The sequence below is a fragment of the Wolffia australiana genome, chromosome 12 (genome assembly GCF_029677425.1).
Source record: "Wolffia australiana isolate 7733 chromosome 12, ASM2967742v1".
NCBI classification, from domain to species: domain Eukaryota; kingdom Viridiplantae; phylum Streptophyta; class Magnoliopsida; order Alismatales; family Araceae; genus Wolffia; species Wolffia australiana.
Window position 1 is genome coordinate 5,434,640 of NC_135846.1, and position 26,774 is coordinate 5,461,413.

The 26,774-nt window shown below is 42.6% G+C and overlaps 1 protein-coding gene across 1 annotated transcript in view; it reads left to right on the top strand.

The window, feature by feature from the left end:
• Window positions 1–23,250, top strand: part of LOC144710632 (ARM repeat superfamily protein) — a 48,032-nt gene extending 24,782 nt beyond the window's left edge. Inside the window, exons 17-39 of the mRNA XM_078584447.1 lie at window positions 3,425–3,525; window positions 3,611–3,757; window positions 3,825–3,972; window positions 4,092–4,240; window positions 4,323–4,404; window positions 4,485–4,644; window positions 5,895–5,970; window positions 6,096–6,272; window positions 6,351–6,422; window positions 6,517–6,621; window positions 15,536–15,625; window positions 16,482–16,681; window positions 16,752–16,914; window positions 16,993–17,175; window positions 17,747–17,842; window positions 17,968–18,035; window positions 18,108–18,429; window positions 19,757–19,972; window positions 20,058–20,651; window positions 20,733–21,142; window positions 22,180–22,432; window positions 22,515–22,688; window positions 22,924–23,250. Coding sequence (XP_078440573.1) covers window positions 3,425–3,525; window positions 3,611–3,757; window positions 3,825–3,972; window positions 4,092–4,240; window positions 4,323–4,404; window positions 4,485–4,644; window positions 5,895–5,970; window positions 6,096–6,272; window positions 6,351–6,422; window positions 6,517–6,621; window positions 15,536–15,625; window positions 16,482–16,681; window positions 16,752–16,914; window positions 16,993–17,175; window positions 17,747–17,842; window positions 17,968–18,035; window positions 18,108–18,429; window positions 19,757–19,972; window positions 20,058–20,651; window positions 20,733–21,142; window positions 22,180–22,432; window positions 22,515–22,688; window positions 22,924–23,154 — 4,217 coding nt within the window. The 3' untranslated portion in view covers window positions 23,155–23,250. The remainder of the gene's footprint in view (window positions 1–3,424; window positions 3,526–3,610; window positions 3,758–3,824; window positions 3,973–4,091; window positions 4,241–4,322; window positions 4,405–4,484; window positions 4,645–5,894; window positions 5,971–6,095; window positions 6,273–6,350; window positions 6,423–6,516; window positions 6,622–15,535; window positions 15,626–16,481; window positions 16,682–16,751; window positions 16,915–16,992; window positions 17,176–17,746; window positions 17,843–17,967; window positions 18,036–18,107; window positions 18,430–19,756; window positions 19,973–20,057; window positions 20,652–20,732; window positions 21,143–22,179; window positions 22,433–22,514; window positions 22,689–22,923) is intronic.
• Window positions 23,251–26,774: the final 3,524 nt, after the last annotated feature.

Genomic DNA, 26,774 nt, shown 5'->3' on the forward strand with positions numbered 1-26,774 from the left:
ATGATTCAAGCAATTCAAGGGGACTTTTAAAACCATGACAACAAGAGGGAAGTCAATTTATAAGATGTGCAGAGGTCATGATTGCAAAACCTCATAAATTTGTAGGAACATTTCCTTGAATCAAAAGTGTTCTTCCTTTGTCCACAATGTCTCCTATTTTCCTTTCAGCTGCTCCATTTTGTTGTGGAGTGTATGGACATGAGGTCTCATGTCGTATTCCTTCTGAAATGAAAAATTCCATGAGTTCATGGTTAAGAAAGTCTTTGGCATTATCTGTTCGTAGTCCTTGGACTGGATCACTAAACTGTCTCTTAATGTGACTACATAATCCCTTACGATTTCTAGTGTCTTCATGCTTATGTTTTTGTAGGAAAATCCTACTATATCTACTATAGTCATCCGTACATACCAGGAAGTATCGGTGTCCTAGTATGTCTGTTTGGGGAGATGGTCCCCAGACATCACAATGGATGATCTGAAAAGGTCTTTCCATTCGAGTATTACTTTGAGGGTAGGTCCCTCTCTTAAATTTCCCTAATTGACAAGCTTCACAAGTCAGTCTTTCAACCAAACATCCTTAAACAAGTTTGGGTACATATGTTTAGATAGGTGGTAGGAGGGATGGCCCATCCTTTGATGACTCTCTACAATCGTTTCTTCAGGTGATATCTTCACGGTGGCCACCTTTGGTTCATCTCCTGGTAGAGATCTTGAGTTCTGCCAGGGTAAGTAGTAAAGTCCCTGGTGAACCTTAACTAGTCAAGTCTTCAACCCGAGTTCCTTGTGATACAAATAGGCATCAAGGTTATCGAATAGAACATTAAACTCCCTACATTATGCAAGTTGTTGTACTGACACTAGACTTACGAACAATCTTGGAACATGTAACACATTTCTTAATTATCCAATAGGCTTGATGTTCAAACTTCCAATACCAACTATAGGTAGTAGTGTGCCATCAGCTGTTTGAACATACTTACCAGGGTCAACTTCTTCATATGTTATAAAGAAATTCTTCTTTGATGACATATGATCAGTTGCACCAGAATCTAGGATCCATGCATTAGATGGATCCTTAGTGAGTAGCACTGTTATCAAGTATTTCATTTTTACCAGAATTGGCCATTGAAGTTGATCCAATAACTGTTCCAGAATTGATTTAAGGATTTGAGATTCTGCAGCTCTTGCATCATCTTCTGGAAGCCTTGTGCTGAAAGAAGATCATTGCTGGCATTGCCTTCTTCTTGTTGTGCCACATGAGCTCGAGCAATATGTGCAGGTTTCCCATGAAGTTTCCAGCACTTATCCTTTATATGTCCCCTCTTTTTACAGTAGTTGCGTACAATGTCTTCCTTGCTTGGCCTTTCTAAATCAGCTTTCTGTTGGTTCTGATTTTTTGTTACATATGCTGTGCTTTCAATAGCTCGTTTGACAGAGTTTAGACGACTTTCCTCCTGCATGACCTTTGTTACAGCTTCATCAAATGTAGGTTCTTCTTCTCTATTGTAAAGCTGACTTCTAATCATTTCACACTCGGGCCTAAGACCTTATAGGAATTGGCATAGGCAATTAGTAGCCTCATGTGCCCTTGCCACTGGATCAGTGGAGGGTGGTCGACAGTAGTCCAGTTCATTATGAATATCCCTCGGTTTATTTAAATATTTTAGAACATTCATATCTCCTTGCTTGAGTGTATAGGACTGAATAATAAGATTAATAATCATGGTTTTTTTATTCTTCTTAGAATGATTTCGATGAATGGCCTCCATAGTGTTCTAGATGTTTCATAAGAAGAATATCTAGTTAGCTGCTCAGAGGAAATAGAATCAAGTAACCACCCAAAGACAAATTCATCCTCCGTGATCCACTTCTGATAACCCAGATGAGATTCACCTGGACAGTTTTCAGTCAGATGATGGATGAGCTTGCAAGGCTTTAATGCTGCTTGAATAGTTCTCTCCCAGAGTAGGAGATTACTGCCATTAAAAATATTGCACTTGGCTAATACAGGGAGATGGGTCAGCCATTGGTCAGGAATGACTAGCTGATTTCATGACAGTATGGATGACCCTACTGAGGCCGGGAGCTTTGGCAAGTTGTCGGCCGTAATATTTCAAAAAAGATCTTCCAATAGGATGACCTTAGCCTGGATAATATTGTTGAAGAAAGCTCTGGTGTATAGACGAAGAGATCCTCCCGTAGGATGACCTTAGGCTTCACAAGATGACGAGGTAAGCTTGCGATCACTCCTGCTCTGATAGCATGTTGATCACACTTGATTATTATTGAACAGAATGGAGCAGAAGAAGAAGAAAAAATAAATTTATTAGCCAAAAGATCATGTTTACAACAACATACATATCACTTTTATACTAGCCCTCTAACAGCTAGTTTTCTAACGGCTAGTTAATGGCTAGTTTGACTTGCCGCTAACCGTAGTTAACGGGCCTGATAACGCCCAATAAGGGCTTAAAGAGGGCCCGATAACTTTCTTCCTTAACTTGGACCATTTAGAGTATTTAGCCCATATCTTCAACAATTATGATACCTGTTTCAAAGTTTTTATATTTCATTATTTTGGGCCTTATCAATTTAGCTAGTGTTCACAATTCGGTTAGATTCATATTGAATTTATTTTGTCTCTTATGCTTCTATGGAATCATGTGCATTATTCCCTCTATGATATTCCCGTTATATGAATTTTTTTTAAATTGAGTAATCATTCGAACGCTTCTGTAATTCAAATCCTTATTTAAGACATAATAATTGATGCCTCTTCTTCTGTCATTTCTCCTGACATTCGCCAAATTTCCTGGGAAACATATTTGCCAAGATTTTACAAACTTTCCCCAAGATTTGAGGACTTTGGGAATTGTAGTTTGGTCTTTGTGGAAGGATATCGGGAAATGTTTCTTGGGCACTAATTAGAGACTGAAATATCACGTTTTTTAAGCTAGGATATCTATATTAGGGCACTAGGATTTCATCTTTGGTATCCTTACTCAACCCCTTATCCATGTCCTAGTTTACTTTTGTTTCTTTCGTTTGGAAAGAGGATCCTTAAATCTCTATCAAATCCGTGATAATTCTTTCATTTTAATTTATCGTAATTCTATCACCCTTTCTTTCAAAAAAAAAATTCTGTCACCCTCAGTGCTAGGTTACTTTAGGAAATACTGTTGATTATTCCATCAACGAGGTCTCTTTGGTGAGACGTGCTCCTTTTCTTGCTAATAGAAAGCTTTCATTCTTTCGGGCCCTGGGAAATATTCCGTGTGAAAAATACTTGAAAATAGTTCTTATTTTTCTTGAAATATTGTACAAGTGGCAAACTTCCTTGGCTGGAAAAACTTTGTTCTGTTACTCTTTTCCTTCTTGAACGCTGTATATTTTTCTCATGTATAAACTTTTTTTTTTTTGGTAGATACTCCGAGTCTCAGGAGGCTACATACCGTTAGTCACCCTGCACTGAAGCTGGAGTGGTCGAATTTGATAGCTCAGAATCGTGCATTAGCTTCAAAAGAGGTGATAATTAAACAATTTCGTTTTGTTAATCTTTATTTCGGGAGCTGACAAGACTTGATAATTTTACTTTTTCGTCTGTTGACAGCTGTCTGCTCAGAAGCTGGACACACTTTGCAATCAGTTCACGGTGGAAACAGTCTCAGTTGCTGAGGTGGCAAATGAGGATATCCTGTTGTGTGTATACTGGAGTTTATTGAAGTCATTTTCTGTTTCTTCTGGAAGAAATCACGCGGTCTGTGCTCTTTCTTGTTTTCAACCTTTTGTAACCTTTTAAGGGACTTATCGTGGCTTATGTATAGGCGACTACTGATGAGTGGCGCCACACGCTTAGAGATCTCTTTGTATTCCTTTCAACGTCGCTAGCTTTCAAGGAGCATCTCCTGTTTCTCGTGATGAAGTGTTGTGCCTCACCTGCTGAATTCATTTCTGAATTTTTTACCTCTGAAGGTCTGAATTATTCATAGTTTTTATTTCGAATTATTCTTTTTCGAGAACCAATCTCATATGGCTTTTTATCTATCATTTTATTGCTGGACCATGATCTGAAAGTTTTCTTATGTTTCCAGGTTATCCTGTTAACGTTCGACTCCGAAGTCTGGTGATCTTTAGATCACTTTGTTCTTCATCTTCAATGCATAATACAAGCGACGATTCTAGAGCGCAGCTGGTGTCTTGTCTTCCTTCTCTTCTTATACCGCTTTCAGCCCCAGACAAGGTTTATTCTTATCAGTTTCTCTGACTTCTGCATCAAAGGTTGCATTGTTTGTTACCCTAATGCATGTCGCCCTTTCATTTAGGATGTAAGAACTGCTGCAGTTGAATGCATTGAAGAACTCCACAAGCTACATCAACTGTTTGATGCTACCACTGGGATGAATGGTATTCTTTTTTCTTCATGTTCATTCTATTCTTTGGACCAATGATTTGTGTAATAATAAATAATATCGTTGTACTCGTAGGATATGACCAAGTACCAGCATCTTGTTTGTTTGAATTTCTCGCATTGCTGATTAGCCAGAAGATCCTGATTTTATCTGATGCCAACTATCTGTCGTCATTTCTGACGTCCATTCTTGTTCCATCTCAAAGGCTTCTGGTCTCCGAAGACGTTGATAAGAGGTCTGACCTGCACCCTTAGCTTTTGCTTAAATTTTAGTTTTCTTTTTGATGTCAGTGGGGGCACTATAACAAATTCAGATGTTGACTGCTAGTAATGCAACATATCTGCGCTCTAACGACGAACCCTTGTAAATGAGGTTACTTAAGGAGATTATAATATCTAGAGATATGTAACAATGTGACGTCATTCAGTTAGTTATATAATACTGTTATCTATGTAATGCACTTTTTATCCAACTAAGTTACTGTATACTGGAATTGTTTGAATGTTGTCATTTAACTCACCTTGACTTTCAGTTGTTGGCTTTTTGCTTCATAGGCTTCATTAGATTATATCGCGAATGATTTTACCTGTCGCGGTCTTTGTTATTTTGATTTGTTTTATGTTGGATAGCTCTTCCTGTTTCATGTCTTGAGGAATCGAATCCATTGAAAATTCTGAGACTGCTCTCACTTGGTTCTTACGTTGCTTTGCATTATGATTTGACATGAATCGGAGTTCATGAATGATCAATTTAGTCCCCATATTGTTGCTGCCGTGATTTAAGTTTGGAATAAATCGGAATCATTCATTTGGTTATCTAATTTATTTATTCTTATTTATTAAACTATGCTTCATTTTTATTTTTTTCAGTGTTTAATGAGCGATTCTTTCAGGAACCTTATTCTCTTTCTATGCGTGATTTTTACACATGGTTTAATTGTACTCATTCTTTTTATTTTTTGCGACTACATTAGAACCTTTTTAATACGGTATACCAAATTACAATTCGTTGCTGTAATTATCTTAGCATTTTGTCTCATCTACAACAATGCTTTTTCTTTGATTTTTCTATTGAAAATTAAAATTTACGTTATCTTTCAGTGTATTTCCGATCAATGTTAGTTGTCTCAGCTCTCATCTTCTTTCAAAATTTCATTTATGTGCGAATATTTTCCGTTCAACCTGGCTGAAGCAGTGTGTCTCTCATTGTGTACGATTATAGGCGCCATTATTGGTGCATAAGACCTTTATGTTCTAGGTCACAAGAGGCTAGTGGTGTTAATTGACCATCCCTCTTTAGCCCTACCCACTTCTCTCTCTCCCCTCGCTTGTTTTCCTTTTTACGTCAATTGTTCATTGGTTAAGGTATCTATTGATTAAAATACTTTAGCTAGACATTAGTTGTGCCACGTTCATTTTCTTTAATTTCCATCGAAGTATTGTCTCTGCTTCATTTCTTATAATTTGAAGATCTGATTTTTTTCAGGCTTGATCAAGAGTCGAAAGAAAACATTTTGGCGTTCCTTTTAAAATCAAGCCTTAGGCTCTGCTCTTTCGGGCGGGTGAGCGATTATTCTACTATTTTCTTGCACGTTTCTGTGCTCACATTACCTTTCTTTCCTCTTACAAAAACATTTAGGTTTTGACTAATCTCGTTATTAAAGAAACCACTCTTTTTTCTCCACAGTTTCGAATTCTGGCCTTGTTCAAACGTTTGGGAAGTTCAATGATGAAGATCAAGGAAATACAATCAGTACTTGATGACCTTTTAAGTAAGCGCAAGCTACATTGCATTGGGATGGAGCCTCAATCTCGTGCGGAAGTATCTGACACTGATATTCAAACTTTATGCCATCTGTTGGAGGTGAATATCCAGCATTTAAAAGTTCCTGCTTGTGGCATTAACTTTATGCCATCCGCTTACTGTTGTCTATCTCTGTAGATATCTCTTATGTCAAATGGGCTAGATGGTCCAAATTCAGACATTACACGTGGCGTGTTAGAAGCTTTAACGGTATGATTTTTTAGATTGTCGACATCTTTTAGTGGCTCTAAACCTATATCTGTTCTCTCTACTTTTTCTTTCTGATGATGTTTTTTCCCCTTAGGTTGATGGAAAATTGCATGAAGATCCTGTTGTTGTACAACCGTGCATAACAGTTTTACGAAGTTTAACCTCAACCGTTTATGATAATTTGGGTCCTGAAATGCAGGTTATGTTTTCAACAACTTGTCCATCGCTGTTTCTTTTGTTAATGTACAAGTGTTTTGTCATTGCTAAATTGAGGTATTTGCGTGAAATGCTCAATTACCTTAATACTATACAATGGCACTATAACATAAGATATTTTGTGTATTTACTATAAATTTGCTCCTCTTATTGGGAAATAATCATTCTTTTGGTATTAGATGTCATTCATTATGCGGAGATTCTTTTGGAAGGGGGCAAATGCAGGGGAAGGGCGTGGCCTGGCGCTTGTTTCATGGAATGACATATGCACGTCAACTAAACAGGGTGGACTTGGATTATCTGACATAGATACACTGAATGTGGCTCTACTGACGAAATGGGTTAGACGGATCGTGGGACCGGAGGATGACTTGATTAAAGATGTAGTGAGGGACAGATACGGCTCTTATTTGGGTTGGGAGAATTTGATGAACAAGGTGAGGGGGGAGTAGGCTTTTCGGAGAGGGATGAGGAAGGTGTTTCCCTTGGTCAGGGAGTTTTTCCGGCTTTAGGTTTTGGATGGATAATTGGGCGTCGCATGGACGATTCCGTGACCTGTTCCCTCGTCTGTATGCCCTAGCCCCTCATCGGCAAGCGTTGGTGGAAGAGTGTTGGGATGGTGTGTGGTGTCCACTTTTTGCGGCCATCTTATCTAATCAGAGGGTGGAGGATTTCCTAAGCCTTCAGCAAACACTGAGCCACTGGAGGCCAATGGAGGGGATGACAGATGGGTGGGCGTGGGCATCAGGCCCGTTCTCCAGTCGAGGAGTATACCAGAGGTTGAGAACACACCACAATGAGGACCCAATCATCTTAGGGGCATGTCACTCAATTTGGAGGCAAAGGATACCTTTAAAAGTTAGGGTGTCTGCCTGGATGCTCGCCAGGAAGCGGACAATGACCTGCGTGGATGCTCGCCAGGCAAAGGACTAGGTCGAAGGTTTTGTCAAGAGAGGAAGGAAGAAGATAATGACATAACTCAATAGAGTACATGGCTGGGTATACATATACCCTAGGAGAGAGAGAATGATAAGAGGGCTAATGGGCTTATAGAATAGGGCCCATTAGCCCATAAGGCTGACTATCTCACTAACACCCCCCCGCAAGCGAAGTATGGATGTCATCCATGCCGAGCTTGGACACTGCACGTTGCAGGAGAGGTCGAGATAGTCCTTTGGTAAGGACATCAGCAGCTTGATCAGCGGATGGAACAAATTCCAAGTCAAAGATGCCCTCGTCCACGCGCTCCTTGAAGAAGTAGCGGTGGAGTTCCATATGCTTGATCCGTCCCTGTTGGCCAGGGTTCTTTGCCAAGGCGATTGCCGACTTGTTGTCGCAGTAGAAGTGGATCGGGCCGGAATACTCCACACGAAGGTCATGGAGAATTCCGTATATCCACTGGCCTTCAGAGGCCCCATCGGCAAGTGCCCGGTATTCGGCTTCAGCACTGGAGCGGGACACTTTGTCCTGCTTGCTGCTCTTCCAACTGACAAGACTGCCGAAGACAAAAGTGCAGTACCCCGTGGTGGAACGACAGTCCACAACTGAGCCGGCAAAGTCCGCATCCGTGTACACCTTCACGGTCCGCTCCATACTCCGAGGAAAGAACAAGCCCTTCCCGGGGCAGCAATTTAGGTACGCAAGTACCCGGTTGGCCGCCTGACGATGGATCTCCCACGGAGAGTGCATGAACTGACTGAGGAGGTTGACGGCGGAACTGATGTCGGGGCGGGTGTGGGTCAAGTACAGGAGTTTCCCCACCACATGCTGGTACTGATATGCGTTCACCGGTGCTGAGTCCTCCCCCTTACCCAACTTGACGTTAGGGTCGATGGGAGTAGTAACTGGTGCACACTCAGTCATTCCGGTCAAGGCCAGTAGGTCAACGGCATACTTCTGCTGTGACACAAAGATCCCCCGGGGGGAGTAGGCCACCTCAAGGCCGAGGAAGTAGCGAAGAGGCCCGAGGGCTTTGATTTCGAACTCCTTGGCCAACGCAGAGCTGAGGCGGCCGGCCTCTGCAGAATCGGACCCCGTGATGAGGATGTCGTCGACGTACACGGCCAAGATGGAGACACCCGCGGAACTGTGACGGAAGAATAGGGAGGCATCCCCATTGCTCTGAGTGTAGCCCTCGGTCTTCATGACCGAAGAGAACCGACCGAACCACATCCGCGGTGACTGTTTCAGTCCATAGAGAGACTTCCGCAGCCGGCAAAGCGGTGCCCGGGGGCCAAGGGGTATACCGGAGGTGGTTGCATGTACACCTCCTCCGTCAAGTCACCGTGGAGAAAAGCATTCTTCACATCGAACTGTCGATCGGCCAGTCGGAATGAGCATAGCGCCAAGAGGAGACGGACTGTTTCCATCTTCGCCACAGGAGAGAAGGTCTCGAAGTAGTCCACGCCATACAACTGAGTAAACCCCCGAGCCACAAGTCGAGACTTGAGGCGCTCGAGAGTACCATCAGCATGATGCTTCTTGGCATGAATCCACTTGCAATCCACCGCCCTCTTGCCAGGAGGAAGTGGGACGACTTCCCAAGTGTGGTTCTTGAGCAAGGACTGCATCTCCTCATCCATCGCCGCATTCCAAGGAGGAGAAGCAAGAGCATCGGATAGGCGACGAGGGAGGGGATGCGACTCGATGTGAGAAAGAAAGGACCGGTAGGAAGGGCTTAGCCGATCAAAAGAGAGATAGTGAGATAAGGGGTAGAGAGGTGTGCGAGCGCACTGACGAACCCCTTTCCGAAGGGCGATAGGCCATCCCAACTGATCATCATCATCAGTAGACGAGGGTGACGCATCGTCCGACGGAGGAGCGGAAGCAAACGAGGGAGAAGAAGATAGCTCCCCGGGGTTAGGGGGAGGCTCCCCGGGGGAAGATGGTGCACTAGGAGAAGGATATGGTGCACCAAGAGTAGGAGGTAGCTCCCCGGGGTGAGAGGTGGACTGCCCGGGGTTAGGAGGGGCACTAGGGGGAGGATACGGTGCACCGGGAGGTGAGACGGTAGAAGGCAAGGGAGAGAAGGTGGCTGGGGACGGCGACGGTGGAGGAATGGGTCCCACAAACGGAAAGGGTTCCAAGGAAGGAGTCGAAGACGCCTCAACCAGCGGAAGGCGTGGCGAGGTAGAATCACCGAAGTAAGACTCATGCTCGGCAAAGGTGACGTTTGCCGAGATGAAAAATCTCCGAGACGGAGGGTGGTAGCAACGGTAACCTTTCTGGAGAGAAGCGTACCCGACGAAGATGCACCGGAGAGCTCGAGCATCAAGCTTCGTGCGAGTGGGAGCCGTATCGTGGACGTACGCCGTGCACCCGAAGATGCGAGGGAGGAGTCCAGTCCGCAGTGAGAGATGGGGGAACGCCGTGGAGAGACGATCCAGCGGGCTGACAAACCCGAGGGGCTGGGAGGGGAGACGGTTTACGAGATGGGTACTCGTTAAGACCGCCTCACCCCAATACGCCCACGGAACAGAATAGTTCAGCAGAAGGGTACGGGCGGTCGACGTGACATACCCGATCCGACGTTCTGCCATACCGTTCTGTTCCGGGGTGGCCACACAAGAGGAGTCGTGGAGAATCCCATGGTCAGCAAAGTACGTGGCCAGCTCGGTGTTGACGAAGTCCCGGGCATTATCGGAGCGGAAGCGCTGAATACCTCGGCCAAACTGAGTACGAACCATGGCGCAGAAGTGACGGACCGTCGGAGCAACCTCAGATTTGGCGGTCAACAAGTAGACCCATGTGTAGCGGGTGGCCTCGTCAACAAAGATCTGAAAGTAGCGGTGGCCCTTTAGGCTAGTCTGCGGGGCGGGTCCCCAAACATCACTATGGATGCGAAATAATGGAGTGGAGGAGTGCGAGGTGGACGGAGAGAAAGATGAACGACGGTGCTTCGCCAGTTGACAGGCATCACACACGATAGTCTGAAGGTCCAATCCAGTACACATCGAAGGAAAGAGACGCTGTAAAACTGAAAATGGCGGGTGACCCAGCCGCTGGTGAGCCAACTGGAGACGTCCCATACGCTGCACATCCGCCGGTCGGAGTCGGCGGTGAAGCAGGAAGCACCGAGAGCGCCCCCCATCGTCCAACAACAGCAATCCGTTCTCCCGCCTAATCGGTGTAGTCCGACCCACCTTGTCAGATAGAAACATCCCGTCAGGCTGGAGGTGAAAAGAACAGGACAAACTGTCAACCAAACGCTGAGGAGACATAAGTATAGCTCGCAGGGCGGGGACATGAAGAACATTGCTGACCACTCCGAGGCCGTCTACAAACACTGCCCCAATTCCAGCAACACGCAACCGTCCACCACCGGCTGTAATAACTGTACGGTCCCCACTATGCCTTTCGTAGGATACAAACCGGTCATTGAACGGGGTCATGTGTTCGGTTGCCCCCGAATCAAGAACCCAGCTCGTATCCGATACGAGAGGCGAGTAAGAAGCCGTACCACAATACCACTGTTCAGACTGAGGGAGAGAGAACGCACCAAATCCACCAAAATGTGCCGTCGACTGAGTCGGAGTCTGCATAGTAGCCACTTGGTCACGGAGACGGGCCAAGTCGGCTTGGAGCTGCTCAAGAGTCGCCGGGCTGGTAGAAGAGGTAGAGGAGGCAACCATAGCTTTCCCTTCGATAGCCTCCTTCTTTTTCCGGTTGTCGTACTGACGCTTCTTGCACCACTTGCGGAGATGTCCAGGCTTGCTGCAGTAGGAGCAAATCAGCCCGGAGGGGGCCGCCTCCGCGGGGGGAGCAGGAGCGGGCGAGGGAGGCCGGGCGAGGAGGGCAGTCGAGTCACGAGCTGCCTCCGAGGAGAGAGTGCCAATGACATGAAAATGACTCTCCTCTTCCTGGAGTTCCTTCACCAAGTCATCAATGGAAGGAAGGCCTTCCTTGCGATGGAGGGCACGGCGCCGAGTGTCGTCATACTCCTTGTTTAGGCCATAAAGAAACCCCAAGAGGCGTAGGCGAAGAGTGTTCTGGAATGACTTGCACGTCGGATCATCCGTCGGCAAGTAGTAGTCCACCTCGTCCCACAGCTTCTTGTGTTCCAGCGCATAGTCCGAGATGGACAGTGCGCCTTGGCAAAAGTTGCTGGCTTTAGCAACGAGCATAAAGAGGCGCCAGTTGTCCCCTTCGCGGCCGCAGAATTTGTTGGCCTGGTCCCAAAAACCCTTCACGGTGGCGCAGCGAGGGAACCTTTCACGGAACGAGGGAGCCAGGGAGGTCGTGTAGAGCCATCCAAGGACGAAGTGTTCCTCGGCTTCCCACGCCGCATAGTGTGGATGGGTCGATGGAAGCGGGGCTTGTGTGCAATGCTTGAACAGTTGGCGCGCCTTGAGAGTAGTCTCGACAAAGTGACGCCACTGTAACAAATTCGGGCCCTGGAGACACGTCGTGTCGGGAACCGCCGGCAGAGAATGAGTAACCTTGTGTGACAAGGGTTCTCGTTGAAAGTCTGCATCGGTGAAGCCATCATCTGGGACGGCCGGTTGACGCGTCTGGCCCGTGGAGTAAAGTTCCTCCGACATCAGAGCCGTGGTCTCTACGGAGACGGCTGTTGTGACTGAGGTTGCGGCCCGTGCTGCGGCTGCGGCTGCAAGTTGCGGCTGCGGCGGCGGCGGCTGCTTCGGCGGCTGCTGCGGCTTCTGCTGCTGCTTCGGCGGCGGCGGCTGCTTCGGCGGCTACTGCGGCTTCTGCTGCTGCTTCGGCGGCTGCTGAGGCCGCTGGCTGCGGCTGCGTGCGACTTCGGCTGGCGCGCGGCTGCGGCTGCGGCTGTGCGCGGCTGCGGCTGTGCGCGGCTGCGGCTGTGCGCGGCTGCGGCTGTGCGCGGCTGCGGCTGCGGCTGTGCGCGGCTGCGGCTGTGCGCGGTTGCGGCTGCGGCTGTGCGCGGCTGCGGCTGGCGCGCGGCTGCGGCTGCGGCTGTGCGCGGCTGCGGCTGTGCGCGGCTGCTGCTGTGCGCGGCTGCGGCTGCGGCTGTGCGCGGCTGCGGCTGGGCGCGGCTGTGCGCGGCTGCGGCTGTGCGCGGTTGTGGCTGCGGCTGTGCGCGGTTGCGTCTGCGGCTGTGCGCGGCTGCGGCTGGTGCGCGGCTGTGGCTGGCATTGGGCTACGGCTGCGGTTCTGGCTAGGGCTGCGGCTGCAGCTTGTTCTACAGAAGCTCCGCGGGCTGGCTACAGCTCGCGCTGTGGCTGATCCGTCGGTCACGCTCCGGATTCGCTAGACAGCGAGAGGGTGATGTCAAACCCTAGATGGAAGAGCTCTGGAGCTCTGATACCATGTCAAGAGAGGAAGGAAGAAGATAATGACATAACTCAATAGAGTACATGGCTGGGTATACATATACCCTAGGAGAGAGAGAATGATAAGAGGGCTAATGGGCTTATAGAATAGGGCCCATTAGCCCATAAGGCTGACAATCTCACTAACAGATACCTTTAAAAGTTAGGGTGTCTGCCTGGATGCTCGCTAGGAAGCGGACAATGACCTGCGTGGATGCTCGCCAGGCAAAGGACTAGGTCGAAAGTTTTTTCCGGCTGAACCATCACTATGCCTTTTGTGTATGGAGGAGGCAGAGGAGTGTGAGCATCTTTTTTTCCAATGTCGGCTTGCTCGGGCGCTATGGGCTAGCCAGGTGCTAGCAGAGATTCGCTTGGATATATGAGTTGGATTTATTTGCTTGATTATTTTATTGCATTTTCGCTCTATTTTATTATAAACTTCTGTCTTTAAGGCGGTTTAAGTTGCACCCTGTGGACACTGAACGTCTCATTTTGGTTCTTTACGATGTTCATTGTTTCTTCTTTGATACAACCTTATTGAAAATGATTGCCTGCGTCATACATCTCGTTGGTAATAAATATTTCGTCTTAATCTTGGCTCCCTGATATCGTCACTCTAATATATCCTCATTCTGACTCTTTCCGCGCACTGCAAAAGACTGTTAATCTACTGTATTTTATTCTCTTTTATTAGTTACTATATTCCAATGCAAAGCTTGTATTATTGTTATTTCATTTCTCAGTGATGTTTGTGTTTACTTCTGATCGGGGGAGAGATAGAAGGCAAAGTGATCAGAGGAGCCCACCACCATAGAGGAGGGGAATAAAAGCCAAAAAATGCTTATGTTTTATCTTACCCTTTCTGCGTCAAAAAGAAAAGTAGAGATATACACTTTTACTTAAAAATCCCAATAAATTGGGGAGTGGCATTTTCAACCGAAAGTCTAACACTCCCCTCAAGCTTGTTATGATGTACTGCATTGCCGGCTTGGAGGTTGAACACAAGGCAGAGAAAAATGTGCTGATGATTCGGCACCTCTGATGGCTTTCGAGTGCCTGCAGATGTGGCAGTGGTCACTGCCATTGCGTTGTCTGCTGATTTAGCAATATCCGCTTATGGGGTTCACTTGATGACATGTCCCGTCCACCACTGAGGCTATCCTTTGGCTGATGTAGCTTCTCCACTTGGCTTCAGATGGCAAGATGCTGCGGTTGGTGTGTCCTTGCTGCCATTCACTGCTACTTATTTGGCTTATCTGTGGCCCAGCATACACAGCTATAGAGGTAGAGATAGAGATAGAGGTATAGGTAGAGGTAGAAATAGAAAAAGAAATAGAGATAGTGGTAACGGTATAGGGAGAGGTAGAGGTAGAGGTAGAGATAGAGATAGAGGTAGAGATAAGAGTATACACCGTGCTGCCTGTTGATTTGGAGCTCTCTTTTGTGCCCTCTTTGGTCATATCTGCAGACATCAACATAGTCCTTGCCGCAGTCTTTCCATGTTCAAACCCACGATCAAACGAGCAGTCTTCCATTGGTCAACTCTGCGGTCAACTCTCCAGTCAATGTTGAGTTTCTCTCCTGCTGTCAAGCCTGTGGTCAATACCATGGTCTGCTGTGGTCAACGCTGCAGTCAATGAATAAATTAGTGCCATGGGTAATACCTGCAGTTCATTCTGGAGTCGCTCTCTGCTGTCAATGCCGAGTCAAACTCAGTGGTGAGTACATGGCTATGCCAAGGTCTGCTGCTGTCGGCTGTAGTCAATGCCGCAGTCTGCTCCAGCAGTCCATGCTGCAGTCAATAGCTGTCCACGGTCAATGCCCAGGCCCTTCGCTGCAGTCATTCCTTGTTCTAGGCCAAGGAACTCGCCGCTGACAATTTTGCAGTCAACTGGCGTGACATCCCCTGGTCAAATCCGGGTATTCATTGCCATGCTCTCTGTCATGATTAACACCACTGTCAACATGAGGTCAATGATCCTGTCCTTTGCATGGTCAATGATGCAGTCATATCCACATTCAATTCTCAGTCAATGCCAGGGTTTTCTGCCAGGGTCAACACTGGAGGTCTTTCCCCAGTCAACACCTTGGTAAAGGTCTGTGCCCAACTCCTTGGGCACAGTCCACCGCCTATGTTATGGCCTCTGCTGATTCTTTCGGGTCTCCTGGGTCTCTCCCTGGTCTTCACAAATTTGCCTGGATCCTTTTTCAGTCTTTTGGTGTTCTCCCAGTCTCTGGAGATCTTCCCAGGTCGTTTGGATTTCCTCAAGTGCATTCTTTCTTCCTCTTCTTGTCTTCTCTTCTCCTTCCTTGTGCTCAAACCTGCTCTGATACCATGTTGACTTTTGGCTGATGAGAAGAGAGATAGAAGGTGTGGCGACGGGAGCAGTAGAACAAAACCCCAGAAACTCAGTAGAAGCGCTCATGTTTTACTTCACTCTTTTTGTCTTTATAGACAGATAGAGTGGTACATTTCCAGATAACGTTCCATAATAAATTAGAGAGTGACATTTTAACCCTGCAGTCTTACAATTTGTTGTCTTTACATACTCACAATTATATTTCATTTTATAATGTCAATTTGTTGAGGCTGCTTCTTACGTTGAACAGGAAGAGCTCTGCGGCCACCTCATTATTCTCTACCGGAGTAGCAATGATGATGTCAGGAATGCTGCCAAAGAAGCGCTGTCCAAGCTAAATGTTTGTCTCCGAAACTTTCATTGAATTATGCGTCTGCCATTTTTTTCCAACCATATCTTATTTTGTTGTTATATACCATTTGAGAGTCTTGAAGATGAAAGTAACGGGCTGAAACCTTCTTCTCCCAATGAGAAATCCTATTTTTATGATTCCGCGAACTGCCTTTCTGGCGGTGTAGTTTTTTCTTGCATTCTTCTGATAGATGCCTCATGGAGATCTATTGACGATCAAAGAAGGAAGCGGGAAATTTGAAAGGATGATTATAATGGCCTAAACCTAAAAAACTTCCCCATGCAAAGATCTTTGTCCTCATGGTAGCTGTCTACCATGCCTAGAAGGAACTCAAATGATCATTCATTGATGTGTTTTTTGGTGCACTATTCATAATTATAACGTCTGGTGGTGCCCAACGGTTAGGTACTTTTCCCGTCCAATTATTGAATTGTCCCTTATGCGTACTGCTTGGGCCTTGTATGATAAGTTTTTAAAGCATTCAATCATCTAGTTGACTTTCCCCAAAATGCCCATTACTGTTCAATTATTGTGCTACTTTCCATTTAAAAAAAGCATTAAAGCAGAAGAAATTGGCTAATACTGTAATTCATTTAGTTTACAGTCACGAGGATTAGCCGTTAAAAATATATTAGACTTCTGGTTTAATATTTTATCTATGTTGAGTTTGACGTCCTTTATTTTACAGTCATGTTAAACTGTAGAATGAAATATCTGTCAAATTTTTATATATTCTGCGTCTGATGCATTTTACCTATTATATTCGGTATATTTCCCTAATTTTATAATTACGTGATAAATTGTTAAATGAATTGTCTGTAATGCGTTCTCTGTAATGTGATAGATTACTGGGTCAGTCATGGGCAATTTTCTTCAAATTGGGTTGGAAGGAGATCGAACTGGATCGGCTAAAAAAAGGAGAAGGAAGCAGAGTTGGTTGCAAACTTTCTTTCTTGGGAACGGTTGCATTAGTCGAGGGAAAAATCTTTCTATTCTCGGTTCTACTCTTGACATCTTGTTATTGAAAAAAAAAATGAAGAAAAGGTATCGTGTCTTATCTTACCCATGTAAATTGGCGTTGATTGTTAGAATTAATGAATCGCCTTATGTACAGAGAAACACTCGTCTATCCCCTGTTCAAGCTTCTTAGGCAGCTCATGGAAGACGATGTGGACCAAGGAAACCTTGGTGACGTGGAAGTGTCATATATCAAACAAAGTATACTACTTGTTCTTCGTGACATTACTGATTCAGTGTTGAAAGGCCACCCTCAAAAGGTGCATATTTACATCTTTTCGTTATTTGACACTATCTCACCTTGAGGTCCTGATGAGTTTGATGAAATTCTTTTTCAGGATGACTTTGTTGGGAAGTTCGACATAAAATTGCTCGTTCAGTGTGCCCAGAGTACTAATGACGTGGCTACGGTCAATCTTCTTTTCTCTCTGCTTTCATCTGCGGCAAAAATTTCTTCCCAATGGGTTTCAGAGAATATCTTTGAGCTATTCAGTTTAATTGGGCATGCAGCGTCGCGACAGGTTGGTAATTGTATTTGTGGAATTTTAAAGGCATGGGAAGGAGTTGCTTAGGAGAGAGACAGAGGTGAGAGAGAGTTAGTGATTATAGTAGAAATGGCCATCTTGATTAAGCATGTCGTAAGGCCTGATACTTGTGTATTAAAGAGAAATGATAAAATAGGAATGAAAAAAGCAGAAAGAAATGGGAGGGAAAGAGGATAGATGGCGAATAACTTTATTAACTGCTATTCAGAGGCATAGAACTTGCACTTCGAAATAATGGGCCTTCATTTGATATTCTATTCCCGTCATGCTCTGCGACTGTAAAACAATCAGCTCTATTTTCCTGTAGCTGCTCATTACTTTATTTTTCTGACCAAGCGCAGAAAAAGCAATTTTTACTCTGGATTTTGTTCAGCTTCTTTAGATTTTTTAACTTTGACTTGTTAGAATATCTGTTTGTATTTACCCAGTAATGTTTTAACCATCTCTCTGAGTCATTTTATTATTTTTTGACTTTCATATAGGTTTGATAATTTCTTTTTCTAATTTATTTTATCGTTTAACTTTAACTCTACTTTGTTTTTTTCAGATTGATAGCCATTCCCAGCATGTTACGGAAGAATTAATTTCGGCTCTTATTCCATGCTGGGAGTCGACTTCCAACGACATAAAGGGTTTGCTTAAGGTATAAAATGCACGTTTGATCTGTCTCCTGGCTGATAGACATTTAATTTAGGTGTTTCACAAAAATATGGACCCTCATTTTATTTTCGTCTCTGGAATATGCCTCTCACAAATACTTCTATGTAGGTTTTTATTAATGTTCTGCCTGAAATATTCGAGGAACGTAGATTGACATTGATGGTTCATCTCTTGAGGTGAAGACGGTTATTTGACTTAGTTTTTCCTATGTTACTCATGAAGTGTAGCGATAATTTGGTTCGTTTCAGGGTACTGGGCGAAAAACAGAATATAGGGGTATTTGTTGCACTTCTTCTGAAATCTCTTGCCACCAAGAAGGACAGGTCTTCTGAACCTGGCGAATCTGTACACGGAGAATGGGAATTTAGTTTTGCTGTGAAATTTTTTGAACAGTACTCATGCCAAATTTGGCTTCCTTCTCTGGTTATCCTACTCCAAGAAACTATGGTTATCGGTGAACGTGAACACTTTTCGTTTCTGTCCCTATCACTTCATTTCATTCTGCAAAAGCTCAAGGATACTAGTTTCGTTTTTGCTGTTGAATCGGAAGGAGATTCAGAATGTGTCCAGGTACCCCACATTTATATTACATTCTAGATCAATATTTTTGGATCTTTTACCTTTCTTAGTTTGTGACTTTTTTCTTCTTTTTTTCAAGTGTACACCTTTTCATGTTGAATTTGGCTGTTGTTTTTAGGAGTTTTTTCCCATTATTCCTCTGGGTTTCAAAGAGGACTTCAGTTGATTACATTAGTTGTTCGGGTTTTCATGCTCCATCTATCAGAGTTTGTTGCTTTTTTTATCTTACTGAGGCTCTTTCATTTCTTTTTTCCTTCTGTTTCAACGTCGTGAGTTAGTTATTTGAAACTTGAGCGCCGTTTTGATAATATTTCTGCCATTATTGTGCTGGAAATATTGAACATTATGGGACTATAGATTGGACACTGCAGGGGCACTGTTGTTCCCAAGCAACAGCTGTGGAACACTAATCACAGCGAGACTGGTTTACATACCAGTTACACAGATGGTCTACTTATGACATCTTTATAATTAGGCCGTTTAGAGAAATAATGATACGATCCTCTAGGGATCTATCAAGGAATTGCAATAAGATGAATGATCGGTAGAATCTGGTGTGTTGGAGGAGGAATCACGTCCGTATGTCTGCTCCTTATGGAGTGTTGACGGACGCTCAGAGAATGAACAGTGATCAATATCAAGAACGAAAATCAAGCCTCAAGAACGAAAGTGCAATCACAGGAATAGGAACTGGGAATGGAGAAGGGAATGATGGACGATGAAGAAGATCGGATTGGCTCTTCTCCACCTCCGGGGACGGAAAATCACCTGGATTCCAGCCCTCAGTAGAGGCTCTTCTTCTTTGTTTTACTTTGACCCGACCTCTCTTCCTTATAGAGGACTTGATGTCCGCGGGTCAAAGCCCTTTGACCCACCCGGTCAATGCGTGTTCAAAGCCTGTTGACCGTGCTTGTGGTCATTTGAGTTCTCTTAGCATGCTTCTTCTGATAGGACCTAAGGAGGCTCCTATCAAATAAGAACGGGATGTATTACAAGTCGGGGAGCGGTATGGGCTTGTTCAGATGGCTCAATATTCATTACAATGGATAAGAGTGAGAGAAGATAACAGAGGGATTTGGATCTGTGTTCAAACTAGTTATTTAATGTTGTCTCTTAATAAAGCCATTATGACAAAATTATGAATTATGCGACAGTTGTTAAACCATTAGTAAGTAAGTTAGTCATTGAATTAATGACTGATAAAAAACAATATTGTATTAATTAATAATTCATAATTTTCTTCTTGCCACTTGACACCTCTGTATTAGAGCTTGTCCCTGTAATTTTGTTCACACTTATTTTTGCTAAAAATTTGCAGAATGCACTTCGAGAACTTATGGAGAAGGCATTCATGTTGCTGAAGCATACTGAAAGCAGAAACACGATGCCAGTCAGCGAGAAAAGTGCAAAGAAGCAGCTGAAGGAGTGTATCCTATCTGTCGTCAAGTGCATAAGCGAGGTCATGGCACCCTCTCAATTCTTTGAAGCGATTGGTCGTTTAGTTGATGACGATGATCAGAACGTCAAAAAGAAGGTTAAACAAGTGATACTTTGATGATTTTGCATTAAAATGATTTATTTAATTCACTAACTCCTTGATGTGATACGTATACCTCCAGGCCTTGCGGTTGCTTTCCCAAACAATCGCTAACCGCGCTCCTAAAGAATCCAAGAAACGTTTTGCAAAGCCTTCAATTTTTCTTGACGAAAGAAGCACAGAATCTTTCTGTGAACTCTGTTCGAAGATTGTTCAACTCTTGGACAAGCCCGGTGCTGATGATTTAGTTAAAGTGACTGCCGTTTCTTCCCTAGAAGTTCTGGCGAAAGCCTTTCCGACCAGTGATTATATTTCGACCTCATGTCTCGCCGTTGTTGCAAAGCACATCACTTCAGAAAACCCAGCCTTCTCTTCTAGCTGTCTTCGAAGCACTGGTGCCCTAATCTCCGTTTTGGGATCAAAGATGTTGCCGGTTCTTCCTCACTGCATGAAGAATGTGCTGGAAAGAGCAATTTCCAGCGATCGGAGATCTGTTATTTTATCTGTGCTTGGCTTTTTGGAAATTGTTCTTGAGAATCTTGGCGGGTTTCTCAATCCGTATCTCGAGAGCATCTTAGATTTGCTCGTCCTTCATCCGGACTATGTGTCAGAATCTGACGATAAAGTTAAAACGAGGGCCGATCTGCTGAGAAAACTTGTTTCAGTGAAGATCCCTGTACGTCTCTAAATCTATCCGTTTACTTTTATTTAAAATTTAAGAACATCCTCATTTTACCTTGTTCTTATTATGTTTCAGGCGCGTCTTCTCCTTGCACCTCTGATGAAAATATTCAAGCGAACTTTCAGTGGAGGGGAGAAAAGTATCTCACTTGCATATGAAATGCTTGCAAACATGGTTGCATCCATGGACAGATCCTCTGTTGCATCGTACCATGAAAAAGTATTTCAACAGTGCATTGTTGGGCTTGATCTTCGTCGGCAACGTTTGGAAGCAGTGAAAAATGTTGATGGCGTGGAGGATAGTGCTATTGAAGCGGTGACTGCGCTTACTCTGAAGCTAACTGAATCAATGTTTAGGCCGCTTTTCATTCATCTTGTTGACTGGGCGGAGTCGGACATTCAAGAAAGGGACTCAGCCGCTTCAGGGATCTTACTACGCAAGATTCCTTTCTATAAATTAATCTCCAAGCTTGTACAGCAGCATAGGTGTGTTGGTTATGTCAAACTTTGTCTGTTTCTTCTTGCTATGCTTGATAAATCGATGAACTATCTGAAAGAAATTCTAACTTTCTCTTCAATTGTTTAGAGATCCTTTCTTGGATTCTTTCCTTCATTTGAATTGTTGACACTGTTTACCTTGGGTATTACGAACGTTTTTCAATAGGCCTTATTGGACTGATTATGTGTTATTCTTTCTGATTGTTTAGAGGTCCTTCATTGTATTGCAAATGTTAATGATATTCTTTGAGACTTTTTGCTTTTGATTTTATAAATGCTATCTATGAAGGGTTAATAATTTTACAATATCATGTAAGATTTACTTTCTTTGTTGTGCGGATGAATGTTTTTCGATCAACCTTATTGGGCCGAGAATGTGATATTCTTTCTAATTGTTGAGAGATCATTCCTTGGATTCAACCCTGGTTCTGGATGAGCTAGTCCTAAAGTCAGATAATTTGTGCAGTTTGCCTTCAGTTTACAATATTTATCTCATATTCTGTAAAAGATAAAATACTATGCTAGATTTAATTTCTTTTTGGGGGTGTTATGAACGTTTTTAGTTAACCTGATTGTACTGTTAAAGTGATATTCTAATTGTTCAGAGCTCCTTCCGTCCATCAAGCCTCGATCTGGATGAGCTAGTCCTATAGTTTTAAATATTTTTCGCAGTCTGCCTTGACTTTACAAATGCCGTACCGTTAAGGTTAAATATTATGCTATAGTTTTAATATATAATCTTTGGTGGGGGTTACGAACGTCTTTCAATTCACCTGATTGGACTGACGCTGTGGTTCAATTAAATAAGGGAACGATGTGGTATTGTTTGTAAGTGATGAGATTTTCTTGCATTCAAACCTTGTTTTGGATTAGCTATCCTATAGTTAATATTTTAATATATTTGCCTTGATATTTGCAATATTGTACTAATATTTTTCTGTAGGATTGAATTTTACCATGGTATGAAAATAACAATTTTTTTGTCGAAGAAAGACTTTTCTTTAACTTCATTCATCTGTTCACAGATCATTGTTTGTGCCCTATTTCAAGTACCTGCTAGAAGGATGCGTTCGTTGTCTAACTGAGGGTGAAGCTGTACAAGCAGTTTCTAGTAGAAAGAAGCATAAGAAAGCAAAGCTCAAGGAAGTGAACAATGGAACAAAAATGTTCATCTCTCCAGAGTTGTGGCATCTGCGGTCGCTCATTCTTTTCTCACTGTATAAATGCTTCCTTTTCGACACTGGAAACCTCAAGTTCCTTGAGTCCTCAAATTTTCAGGTAACTTTCAATCATCCTATTTTGTGTAATGTCAATGACCATGGGAAAATAAATGCTGGGTGTATTAATTTCAATATTTCAGTCTCTTTTGAAGCCGATTGCCTCGCAACTCCTCGTGGATCCACCTACAGTTTCCTCAGAGCATTATCAAAATCTTCCAACTGTTGAAGAAGTGGATGAATCTCTCGTTTGCTGTCTGGGTCAAATGGCCGTGACGGTTGGTTCCGACGACGTGTGGAAGCCTCTTAATCATGAGGTGAGCGCTCAATTTTTGTCTAGGTTTGGAATTTTTAGGATATTAAAGTGTCATATGCTTTAAATTTTTATAACAAGCTATAATTTATATATTGTGATGAAATTCCTTATTTTTTTGAAACAATATAGAAAACATGTGATGATTTTGAATGATGTATTTATGATATTATGATGCATAGTTATTTCAGTTTTTTCTGTCACAACTCATAAACAATTATTTATGTTGTTGTTTGCAGGTTTTAATGCACACAAGAAGCGAGAAAACGAGGGCCCGTATATTGGGTCTGAGAGTGATCAAGTATATGGTAGAACATTTTAAAGAGGAGTATCTCGTGAGCTTGCCTGAGACCATTCCTTTCCTCAGCGAGCTGCTCGAGGATGTGGAATTGCCAGTGAAATCTCTTGCTCAAGAAATTCTCAGGGAGCTGGAATCTCTCAGCGGTGAAAGCCTGCAACAATATCTGTAAAGTATGAACTAGTGTTTATTTGATTTATATCTTGGAATATTTCATGCTAATCCACTCATATTTTTTAATTCTTGGGAAAAGAATTTTTTTTTGTGAGACGTAATGTCACCAAAGTTGCATGATCAAGTGTTAGATAAGAACTACGGTTCAGTGCCAATGATGCCTACAATGATCATTCATTCGCTTTGCCCTTTCGCTCGTAAACTCGCGCCTAATTATTCAAATGATCAAAACCAAATTTGATTCGATCTGCTCGAATTTCTTGACTGAATATTGGTCTACAATTTCGATCCCAACAGGTCGAAAAGTAGCAATGAACTGCGGCAGTTTGAACAAACTAGATCAGTTCAGAAAAAAATGAACTGCGACAACAAAAAGATATGTAAATGGTCCGAAGCGGATATTTTAGGAGAGGCTGATAAACCACTGTTTTTTATTAGGTTTCTTAGTATATGTTATATAGATTAACAAAAGTAAAATGTGCTTACGCGTACTTTCTTTCTTAAAGTATCATTTAGAATTGGCAAGCATTTATTTTAAGGTTGAAAATAAAAACTAGTATGATTTCTGGCACGATCCTCGGAGGTCGTATCGTGTAGTTCACCTTGTACTAGAACGTTCCAACAACTCAATAGCAAGATTCAAATTCTATAGCAATGTACCACGGGGAGAGAAGGGAGAAGGAGAGGGAGTTCCCGGGATGGAGAGAGAGGGGAGGGAGACGGGAACGGCCGGAGGAGGATTGTCGGCTTCCGCAGCAAGGAGTCGACCTACAATCACGAGAGGGGAAGAGTGAGGAACCCGGTGAGGGAGGTGAGGGAAGGAGGAGAGGACTGCTTACTTCTGATTGCCTGCCTTCCCCATCCTTGGGGACGTGCTTAAGTAGGCTCAGGGGCAGCGGGGCTCTGTTCTGGTGTGACGGGCCTGGCCCGCACCTTCCGTCTCGCGTAGACCCGTCGCTGGATCATATCAATTTCTATGCCTCATTTTTTAATGAGGAATATTAAACTAGAATATTCTAAGTACAATTTGCTCTGGGAAGACACCCAGTGGCCCTAAACCCTAAATCCTAAACTCTAGCAAAAGCAAGTGGAGCGAGGAGGATGCAGTCACGATGGAGCACAAACTATTGCAATCCACTGCTTTCATTAATTGATGAATTAATGATTTTGAAACTTTCTTGAAGAATGCTTAAAAGAACAATACAACTTGATCATGATGAATATAAGGACGAGGAGCCTTTCTCTATTGCTCAACTTCTCATCAAACACATTAAATGCAGTATCTTCTCGGTATTCTTTTTTCTTTTTAATTCATGAATAATATTTCTAGAGTTCATTCATCTACGTGGTTCAAATCAGAGTTATGAAAGCATTAATTTATAGAATATGAGTATTTTTATCTCTCTTCATTACAACTAGGTTATATTTTTTTCTTAACTTCATCATTAATAGTTCTAAATGAAAAAAAAACTTAACTAATGAAAGAAAAATCTTCCAAAATCTATGAACACTGCTCATTCTTCAAACATGTACCACGAACGAGCTAAAAGTTGTAGAAAATAATAGTTTGGATCAAAATTGTAGGGAGATGAAAGTTAAGTTGTGATGAAGTTAAGCTTGTCTCAAGCCTTTAGAGTTGCGTTTAATACTTAGGTTAGGTTATTTGACAATTTATGATTATAATAAGGGTTATTAAAGAGAGTAGTTATTAAAGAGAGTAGGGGAAGTGATAATGAATAATAATAAAAATGGTGAAAGTTGTAGAAGATAAGTAATTAGTAAGTGGGATGAAGTATTTAATGGACGATAGAATTAAGGTAATACATAATAAACAAGGAATAGTAAATGGTTTGAGGGAGAACCAGAGAAAGAGAGAGATAACATAAGACATTATATATTCATGTTTTTTATAGATATTAAAGATAATAAAGAAGTTGGATATTGAAATTAATTAATGGTATTATAATTAGGGATGATATTTATATGGGTAGTGGAAGAAGTATATAATATGACTAAGATATAGCTAATAATAATAGACTATTCTTAATAGAAGATAGGAAGGTTACTTATTTAATTAATAGTATGTTACATATAAGATAGGAGATGGATATAATAATAATGGATTTCTAGGTTTAGTTAGATAGTGAATAAGATTTTATTTTAATAAGATGTAAGAAGTTAATTAAGAGGAATATTTGTTTAAGTAAGAAACAAGAAGAAGAAGAATGAATAAGAAAAGCATAAGGATTATGATCGATATTGGAAAGAATGGATTATTTATTGAGATATAGATTAATGGATAAGATCATATTATATATATATATATTTATATGCATAGAGCTTAAAAGTAAGAGAGATAAGTGGGAGAAAAGGATTATCTAATTTAATAGATATAAGGGATGGATAAGAGAATTTAGATAGGATTAATAAGATATAGATATTAATACTTTACTGTTATATGGTGAGGGATAGGTTATAATAATAGGTAGAAGTTTGTATAGGTGTATATATTTAATATGTATTTTTTAGGATTTCTTAATTAGGTAAAATCGAAAAGAAAATATGATATATCAGGGGAAATCCTCATTTCCAAGTACATGTTTGTAAAAACATCTCAAATATGCAAAACAATGAATCAAATTTCAAATTATAATGTCGATGGGATTGCGAGATTCATGGATAAATTTCTACGAGAATGATTTCTGAACATCACCATAACACCTTGATTTAAGCGGCTGATGATGTGGGCACCATTTGCTGCCCCCTGACTTTGGCGTGCATCTCGGCTGCTGTCCTCTGCGCTGGCACACTTTTAGTGTGTCCTGGCCTCTTCCGGCGCCTTCCTGAGTGTTGTGAACAGTTAGAGGAGTGTCACACTCTTTTATTTTTCCTAAAAAAGAAAAATAAATAAAAATCAATAAATATAAGAAGATCTTGCCATCCGATCATACTTAATCAAATCGGTTGGTTGATATTATATCCAAATACTTAAAGAAGCCCGTTATGACATGAGTCTTGGGCCGTGTCACCTTGAAGCCTAGTCATAAGCAATTCATTTTGTCACTTTTTGGCCCAGTGTGACACATATCTGAGAAGAATTGGTGAGTATTTATCGCACAGCAGAAACTTTAAAAAGAATGAATGCTATTGAAATGCTAAGTGAACATCAATATTGAATAAATAACTACTTTGGTCTTCCACGTGCATGCGGGGGCCTGATTACCGTGGGCCTCTGCGAGCTCCTTGTAGGCTCTGTTGTGGGCTCATCATGAGTTGGTGGGGCTTTTGCTGTGCGCTGCTGCTTGTCGGCTGCAGGTTGGCTTGTATGGCTTGCACTCGCCCGCTTGTGTCTGGCTTGGGACCCTGCGCCCTGGAGAAAGCCTCGCTGCCTCATTTAATCCCCAAAATTTTAATATATATATAAATATATATATATTCTCTTTATCTTTCTTTTATTTCTTTGTTCAACTTTGACTTCCTCCCTGCAGTAACATAAACTAACATAGTAGAGGCCCACGGTAACATAAACTAATAAATAATTGGACAAAGATTGCAGCGAAAAATATGCAATGAGGACTTTGGTGAAAATGAGATGGACAAACATACAAATGATAATGA